This window comes from Mustela lutreola, chromosome 2 (genome assembly GCF_030435805.1).
Source record: "Mustela lutreola isolate mMusLut2 chromosome 2, mMusLut2.pri, whole genome shotgun sequence".
Classification (NCBI taxonomy): domain Eukaryota; kingdom Metazoa; phylum Chordata; class Mammalia; order Carnivora; family Mustelidae; genus Mustela; species Mustela lutreola.
In genome coordinates, this window is record NC_081291.1 from 101,839,530 (window position 1) to 101,849,104 (window position 9,575).

Consider the following 9,575-nt stretch of genomic DNA (forward strand, 5'->3'; position numbering starts at 1 on the left):
TGTTTTGTTTTGTTTTTGTTTTTAGAATCACATGAGAAAAACATGATGTTTAGAACTGACAAAACACAGAACAGAGATTTTCTGTTAAGACAGAGTCAAATAGAAATATGCCATTTTAACGATAAGATTTATAAAGCACTTCCAAGAGTTATAGAAATTAAAACTAGAAAAAAAATTAAAGCACTCAATTTTTAATCTAATAAACATGTAAGAAACTAGCTCTGTTTTTAAACACAAATGTAACACTTTAATGAACAAATTTATACTTCATGAAAAAATTATTCTTATTATCCCACAATCTTTTATACAATAGAAGTTTTCAAAAGTCAAATGCAGTGGGACCTTGATGTTAAATTTTTTTTTTTTTTTTTGTAGTTTTACTTGTAACTAACATACCTTCTCAATAAAAAGGATCCTTTCATCATTTTGTTACTTTGGTCTAAGTTGAGAGGATGTTACCATGTAGGACCAGCTTTGTTGGCTATTTGGCCTCTGAAATAACTGTTAAAAAGATTTATAGAACCATAGAACTTTAGAGCTGTTCATTCAGTAAAATGTTTCTGAGCGTTATTGAGTTAACCCATAATATTAGGGTTAAAGTCCTTTTTACCAATGAAAATACTAAAGTCCAGGAGATTATGTGCCTGGCCTGAAGACATAGTTAGTGGCAAAACTGGGACTAGAACCCAGCTTTTTTGGACTACCAGTTTAATAGTCTTGCCATTCCAACACATTTTTTCACTGCAGAAATCACAACAGTAAATGTATTTTATTTAATGTAACACTGTAGTTGTAAAAGCGCCTTAAAAACCAGGGAGTATCATACTAATGAAAAATGTTATTATTCATTTTTGCAGAAGAACAAACCACAGGCCTGAAGTTTTACCTAAGCACCAATGGATCTGGATCTTCTTTCCCCAACTACTCCCAAATGGCCCTCAAGATAGGATATGCATCCTTAAACACTCTTTCCTTTCCATGCTTCATTCTAATCCTGCTATTCAGTCAAAATGCTGTTTTTTAATTTATATGTTTATATACTAATTGAAATATTCTGTTTACTTCCTAAGGAAAAGTTTATAAATTTTAACACAACTTTCAATTACTCTTTTGATTTAATGACCCTTTCTCCTTTTATATAAATAATTAAAAAGTTTATCTTCATCAATGGCCAACTTTTAAAGCTACTTTGGGATGCAACAAAAGAAACTTTTATTAACACAGCTGCCAGTAATAGATCTTATTACAATAATGTTCTTAATATAAGAACATTACCTGAAGATAGTATTTCTTCTCTTTAGCCACAGAGACAAAGGGCAAAATAAACAAAGCTTTCTTCCGCATTTCCAAAACTCGCTTCAACATAAGTAATTCAGCAACAAGAGTCTTCCCAGCACTAGTAGGAGCTAAAACATGTTATTCCACAGGTTATTACAAAAAGAATATTTGACATATTGAATTAATAAGTGTTTTAAACCAAATTCAGTAACTACAGAGCCTTAGACTAACCTATCATTAAGGCCCCTACTAGCAACTGAAAACTTTATTCACTTAAATGTCCCTGACTTCAAACCAGTGCTCTAGAGAGCCTCACACTGAAAACAGAGAATTCTTAAACAAATCCTTTTATGAACAATAAGTGATAAATACTGAGTCCCTAGCTTGTATCTAATGATCCTTTCCTTTAAGTACTGAATGATTAAAAGCCCTGCTTTGAGGAAGGAGATAAACAAGTTTAATATATTGTGGTAAAAACCATGATAGAAGTTGAGAGAGAAGAGCTATAATGAAGTTTATGGAAAGGAAATACAACTTGGGAGAAGAGAAGGGAAGAGGAAAGGAATGCCAAGCAAAAGAAACAGCATGTGCAAAGGCTAAGCCTGCTAAGTTCAAAGGATGGTAATTTAGTAAGCCTGAAATAAAACCAGGAAGAGTTAGAGAAGAGATATGAACAAGTCACATGAAAAAGAATTTTATAATCCCACCATGTAAGGAATTTAGAATTTATCCTGAAAGCAATATAGAGTGACTAGTGAGTTCTATGAAAAGGTATGTTAAGATCATATTTGTACTTTATAAAGATCACTTTGCGAGCAGGGCAGAACAAAACCTGAGAAAAAATATAAACTAGTTATAAGGCTCTTGCATAATCTAGAAGATGAGCATAGTCTACAAGAAAAAGGATAGCGAACTAGGTAGTGTACCTAAAAAGAGAGAGTAGTCAGAATTAAAACATTTGGGTGGCTCAGTCGGTGGGGTATTTGACTCTTGATTTCCACTCAGGGCATGATCTCGGGGCATGAGCCTGAGGCTCTGTCTGGCTCCACACTCAGGGAGGAGTCTTCTTCTCTCCTCCTCTCCCCTTTCTGCCCCTCCCTGCACACTCACACTCTCATGTGTGTGCGTTCTCTCTCTTTCTCTCTCTCTCTTAAATAAATAAATCTTAAAAAAAAAAAGAAAAAGGTATTTGAGATGCACACTGGACACAGTGATCAACTGATATAAGCTGGTGACCAGAAATATGAATGACACTCGAGTTTTGGTTTAAGCAGTTGAAATGGTCAGGCCATTCTACCACTACTACCAGTTATGGTGTACTTTCTATATATGCCAACAACTCTTCTAAGCATTCTCTCGTGTTTTCTATTAATAAGCTATTAATTATCATAGGCATTAACTGTAACAGTTTTCAAACCCAACCAATCTGACTCTACAGCCTGAATTTATTATCAGTAGTAAGAACTATCTGCCGAAGACATAATGAAAACTCTGGATGACTCACAACTTCAAAAAAAACGGACACAAAGAAAGCACATCTTATCAAATGATAAGGTCTAAAGTCAGTGAGTAAAAATGTTAAAAAGTATGAATGTCAGAGTTGCCCCTGAAAGCCTATGTAAGTTTTCTACTTGGTAAATTACATATGGTTTTGTGGTATACATCCCCGTACAAGATGGTCAATTTATAAATACATAATGTATAATGCTCACACACTGTAAAGCAACTGAGATCAACCAGGGGAAGAACAGATGTACACTTCCCTTGCACTTTCATCCTGGAACATGTTTGTTGAGAGGAAAACCAAGCAGAATAGTTCTCTTTAAACTGTCTGCTTTTTTGCTCCCACTCACCATAATGGAATTGGCATAACTTAAATATGTATATGATGAGACTCCACTTTTCATATTTTAAGGCTTTCTCTAGTTATAAATCACAGTTTCATTCACTTTTTAACTACCCCATAACTACTATCTTTTAAACTACTTCATAACTACCTCAAGGGTATCCTTCATATTCATGTCATAAAGTAGTACAGAAATTAATGTGCACAAATTTGAGTACCTGAATAGACTAAATTCTTTCCTTCCAGGACTTGTCCCAGCAAAAGGCACTCTGCCTGCCATTCAAACATCTTTTTTACACCCAAACTGTGATATTTCTCCAGAACCGCTACAGGAAGTCCCCAGTTTGCCAACAGCAACTTGTCTATTTGATCGTCAGGAATTGTATGCTTGCATTCCCCTTTCAGGAAAAAAAAAAAAAAAATTAGTAGTTGAACCAAATCCTAACATATGACTTCAGTAGTCTTCCACTGTGTTTTGGAGTTCTTGTGTTGCACTGAGGCTATATAAAGCATATGCAGACATAAAGCACTTCCAGTACCAGGCTCTGCATGGCGTACTGGGCACTATGAGGCGTGAGCCTCCGATAGGTGATTAGATTTGGCCAACTAGAAAGTTGTTTCTGCAAAGGTCGAAAGATTCACAAACCGGTTGAATATTACTACCAGGCTGTCGCCCAATCCGCACGTCCATGTCCTAACAGAAAGTGACCCGCCACGCTAGGCCAGAGTCACAGACGGAGAAGGGGAGTAGAAGTTCAGTGGGCTGTGCAAACACACAAACTCTGTGCTGAAACTACACCTCCCCACACTGGGCCGCCCACCTCGCCCGCGGACCCCCGAGTGCCTGGGAGTACCTGCAGCTGCGGCCGGCGGGCGGCCGCGGTCCTTCAAGCAGCGTCCCAGGCCCGGGGGAGGACTCAACACGGGCCCCGAGTGAAGCAGGAGGCTGTCACTGCCGTCACCGCCACTTCCCGAGAAGGAGTCCGAGCTTGATGCTGAACGCCGCCGTTTCCCACTCCAGCGCGGAAGATTCATCGCGAATTCTTCTCGGCGATTCAGGGGAAGCCACGGTGCCGGCGTCCTCCCGCTCCGGAGAAACCGTGCCTGGTGACAGGTGCAGCCACCATGTTCCCGCCTCGGCTTTCAAACTCTGGCCTCCCAGCCCGCCCCGGAACCATAGAGTTTTCGGTGGTGAGAGTAACCCGAGAATCATAGAATCGTGGGGAAAGAGCGGCTCCACTGGTGTCTTCGACCTCCAACCTTCCACCACATTAGGAGGTTAGCGTTAGAGAAAACGAGCCGCACCTAGATAAAGGGTTGAGGACGGAGGGAACGACTCTGTATGCATAACCTGCATTTATAATCAGCCTGGCCTAAGCCTTTCTTTTTGTCCATTTCTTGCGTGAATAGCAAGATTTGCTAACTTCATGGGTTGCCCGTAATTGGTAGCTCAGGGAAGTAACTCTTCTTAACAAATTGGTATTAAAAATTTATTATAGGTTATGCATGCAAGTACATATAGTACAAGTCTGGGAAATAGCATTTGAGAGTTCTGTGAAAACCTGATCTTATTTTTAAAATGTGCTGAATGGCAATATTCTAAAATTCCACAAGATGGAGACGTTACTCCATGAAGGAAACATTTTTCTTCTCTCTTTTTTTTTTTTTAATTTATTTTTTATTTATTTTCAGCATAACAGTATTCATTATTTTTGCACCACACCCAGTGCTCCATGCATTCCGTGCCCTCTATAATACCCACCACCTGGTACCCCGACCTCCCACCCCCACCCCCCCGCCCCTTCAAAGCCCTCAGATTGTTTTTCAGAGTCCATAGTCTCTCATGGTTCACCTCGTTCTCTTTTATGTTAGTGCCCTGCGTTCGTTCACTCAAACATTTATTGAGCACCTTCTGTGTACCAGCCATCTGGGTAAATGGCAGGAATATGGCATGAAATGGTTTCTGCTCTCAAAGAGAAAAAGAGTAGAGAAGGAGACAGACATTAAATTAATTAATAATTTTAAATTGTACTAACGTTCAGGCAAAAATGAACAGTGCTATCAAAGAAGCAGAAGGACTCCTAATTTACATTGTAGTCATGGAAGAACTTCCTGAGATGCTGTATAGCATAGAGGCCAAGAGTGAAATTCAGGAGCCAGCAGTCTAAGTTTGAAGACTTAATAGCTGTGGTTTTGGGCAACTTGCTTAACCTCTTTGGACTTCCTTTTTTGCATGTATATGATAGGGATAATAATTTTTTTTTTAACTGGTTATTACCAGTACAAAAAAGGTCAATGTGTGTAGAGTGCTTAGAAGAGTGCCCTCCACTGGGCGCCTGGGTGGCGTCTTTGGCTTTGGCTCAAGTCATGATCCCAGCGTCCTTGGATAGAGCTTTGCATCAAGCCCCTCATGGGGCTCTCTGCTCAGCAGGGAGCCTGTTTACCCCTCTCTCTGCCTGCCTCTCTGCCTACTTGTGATCTCTGTGTCAAATAAATAAATAAATAAAATCCTAAAAAAAAAAAAAGAAAAAAAGAATAGTGCCCTCCACATAATAAAAGAAAGTGATATTTAAGCATCCTAATACTGCTTCCATTGTAAATCCAGCGTTTTAAGGGAATATAATAAACAAACAAAAAAACTCTCACAAATCTCACATTATTTTTATTACGTGAACTATGATCAGATGAGGAAAATAATTAGAAAGGAAATGCAAGAAGTTTATGTCATCCCAGTAAAAAACCTAGAGAATATTTCCAAATTTCCAGTTTATTTCAAACATTCAACATGTTTCTAACTTAAAAAAATTTTTTTTCAGAAAAATTGAGAAAAGAAAGCTACTTTTCAAAAATTTTTAAAAATTTTGTTACACTAACAGGTATTGTAATAATTAATGCTAATACACCAGAAGTATTTCCCATCTTTTGTGTCTGAGCTTGTGTTCCTTGGGATTTTACACGTGGTAATTCTTCAAGGTCTGAGTTAAAAATCTTTCAGAGGGGGTGCCTGGTTGGCACAATTGGTATAATATGTGACTCTTGATCTCCCAGTCATGAGTTTGAACTCCATTGTGTTTACTTAAAAATAAGGGTTTACTTAAAAAATAAATAAAACAAATAAATAAAATCTTCCAGAAGAAAAATACGTGGATGTATTTCCTCCAGTTACCTGAGAGACATACCAATTCTGGGCCAATTTAAACTGAATCTCTGGGTCAAAGTTTTTTAAAAATAGAGATGTAGTAAAATGACACTTGACAGATTTGGACGAGCTTCCGGCCTTACCATCTCAATCTGCAGATCAGTTATTTCTCTGCTTTACTTAGAGTTCTGCCCTTCTTGGGTTTTAGCTTTGTATTTTTTAGATCTTACCTCTCACCTGTTGAGAGTCCCAGACTCCTATCGCCCAGAATACATAATCCATTAAAATCCACACTACACCACCCGGGATCAGCAGACATCACTATGGTAAACTTTGGTTTTAATGCTTCACCTACTCTTTTAGAATGTTTGATTGTTTGATTGACATTTCTGTCCTACAAGGAGTTCTTTGACTTTTACCAGTTTATTTTTTTAAATTTTTACCAGTTTAGTCACGAATGTTTTAAAAAGTATTTGTTACATAACATCCCGAATGTTTAGAAATGTGTGTTGCCCTAGAAGTGGTTTCTGGTTCAGCCTAATATTGCTAAAAACAAGGAAAGGAAACTCAAATAACAGTAGATATACATTCAAATATGTCATCTGATTATTTTATTAAGTTTGCAGAAATAATAGTGATTTTTCTATTGAAAATGCAGAGGTTGTATAGAAAAATAAAATTTATTCAAACTACCTTTGTGAATTGACTAAAACAAAGTCTAGAATCTACCACACTGAAGAAATTCTGAGCTTCTCACATGAATGGAAGCAATTTGTAAAAAAGGAAAGAACCAGAAAATAATACAAGATCAGAAATGGGATGCAAGGGGCGCCTGAGTGGCTCAGTGGGTTGGGCCGCTGCCTTCGGCTCGGGTCATGATCTCAGAGTCCTGGGATCGAGTCCCGCATCGGGCTCTCTGCTCAGCGGAGAGCCTGCTTCCCTCTCTCTCTCTCTGCCTGCCTCTCCATCTACTTGTGATTTCTCTCTGTCAAATAAATAAATAAAATCTTTAAAAAAAAAAAAAAGAAAGAAATGGGATGCAAGTGGTGCTAATTGGAGTTAATGTGCTTAGAAAAAAAGGACATGGTAATTAAGAGGATATTCCACTTGAAGTTCGGTGGTTCTAAATTGAACAAGTGCAGTGGCTGCACCTGAGAATTCCCTGGGGAGCTTTAAACCTACTGTCCTACTCCTAGAGATTCTGATGTAATTGGTCTGGGTGTAATATGGGGAGCTGCAGACTTTAATTCAGACGGCTTCCATGAGAAAGTCTAAATACGAGGCTTAAATCGACAAGAAACTCTGAAAAAGACCTATTTCTCCACAGTGTCCTAAAGAACTAGTAGAAATAGCTTGCTTACAGACCAGGATAGAAGCAAAATTGAAATAACCTGTAAGGTCCAGGTTAAAACATCAGAAAGCCATCTTAAAGGTGATTAAACTGTGAATTCCTGAAAGAGACTAAATTACTAGAATATGTAAATACAAAACCTATAACTTCCAAATTTATATATAGACTGTTCTCCCACTTCTCACATGGCAATACCGTTGATTGCTTGTGTAGTAAATACCAATCAGACACTGTGAGGAAGGGAGATAAGCAGTAAAACTGGGAATCCTAAGGGTATGATTTTTGGAGAAAATCAAGGGCATCTTTTCTGCTTTGGTGTAGGGTAGAGGATGAAGCCTAGTGAGGTTGAATTTGTGTTCCTGTCTTCTTTTTGCATTTCCCCATTGCCTCTTTCCCTAATTCTCTCTCCTCATTTTCATTTCATTTGCTTTTCTAGTCTTCCCTTTCTGCTTACATTTAATCACTATGAAAATAGCTCCTATGCATAATACATAATGTAAAATTTTATTTTTAATAAACTCATAATCCTCCATGGAAAGACTTCTTTTATGATAAAGGGGATATTACACTTACCTGTAGTTCTCAGGTTAATAAAATGGCCATTAAAGTGACTCATAGGTGTCCTTAAGTGTAATTTTTATTATGTATTATACAATCTTTTCAGCATGAATTTCTAATTTCAGGATTCCATCTCATTCTTTTCTAAGGTAAGACCAATTTACACAGATCACATCTACACTGCACATTTTGATGGTGTGCACAGCCTTGGTTATGTCAATGGCAATCCTAAAGGACAAGGACACATAGATATTCCTCCCTTGTATCACCTCACCGGCAAAGGCAAAGCAAGAGTGTTTCTTTGGTTCAACAATGTCATGAGTATCTCATCATCTCCCAGACTCCAAACATGATGAAAAATCTCTGGAGGATATGACTTGGTTTGAACCATTTTCGAAAACAAGAGACACAATGTTGAAGTGTAGGTGTTTTAGTCAGTTCAGGCTGCTATAACCAAATACAAAGATAACAGAGAGGTTTTCTCACAGTTCTGGATACTGAAAGTCCAGGGCCAGAATGCCAGCATGTTTGGCTTCTGATTATAGACCTCTTCTGGGCTGCAGAGTGCTAATTTCTAGTTGTATCCTCACATAGCAGAAAGAGAAAGAGAGAGCTTAAGCACTCTGGGGCTGCTTTCATAAGGGCATTAACCCCATTCATGAGCTGTCTATGATCTAATTTCCTCCAAAAAAATTTTTTAAAAGCCCCCACCTCCAAATACAGTCACATTGAAGTTTAGGATTTCAACATATGGGTTTGTATGGAACACATTCAGTCCATAAGAGAAGGTAACATGTCCCCTATTCAATATGAAAATTACATGGCTCAGCCCAACACAGCAGGCCAGGCAGCTAATCTAGAGGCAGACGGGTTTGAACTTCAGAGCCACCATTTTCTAGCACTTTGAACTTAGACAAAACTAACTTTCTACAACCTCAGTTTTCCTTTTCTAAAGTTGAATTCATAAAGATGCCTCTATCACAGCAAGAATTATATATGTAGTGCTTAGTATCACACTTGGTATTTAAAAAGCATCCAATAATTGATAGATATGATTAATCTTCCTCTGACGTATATTTAACATAGAAAACCCTAGAATCAATGGGAAGTCTAGCGGTTTGAGACAAAAACAAGTTGTAATATTCAGATTTACTATTATTTTTGATGAGCAAGTTTTCTCGAATCTTGGATAGTTGAATGCTATTCCCTCTCCTTAAAGCACTTTTATCATTTCTTCACTTGAAGAGTTTCTACGTACTCTTCAGGCGGCTTAAATGACACTTCCTCAAAAAGAAGCCTTTTCTGACTCTAATAAGACCATGAATTTTGTTTTTCCCGAGATTTTGACAGAGAGATGGAGAGACAGCACAAGCAAGGGGAGCAGCAGGCTCTCCCAGGACCCT

General features: G+C 38.0%; 1 protein-coding gene across 1 annotated transcript in view; it reads right to left on the minus strand.

The window, feature by feature from the left end:
* POLQ (DNA polymerase theta) overlaps nt 1-4,265 on the minus strand; it is a 130,902-nt gene extending 126,637 nt beyond the window's left edge. The window contains exons 1-3 of the mRNA XM_059162794.1: nt 3,979-4,265; nt 3,343-3,522; nt 1,276-1,406 (exon numbers count right to left, since the gene is read on the minus strand). Of these exons, the coding sequence (XP_059018777.1) occupies nt 1,276-1,406; nt 3,343-3,522; nt 3,979-4,159 (492 nt within the window). The 5' untranslated portion in view covers nt 4,160-4,265. The remainder of the gene's footprint in view (nt 1-1,275; nt 1,407-3,342; nt 3,523-3,978) is intronic.
* Between the last annotated feature and the right edge of the window lie 5,310 nt (nt 4,266-9,575).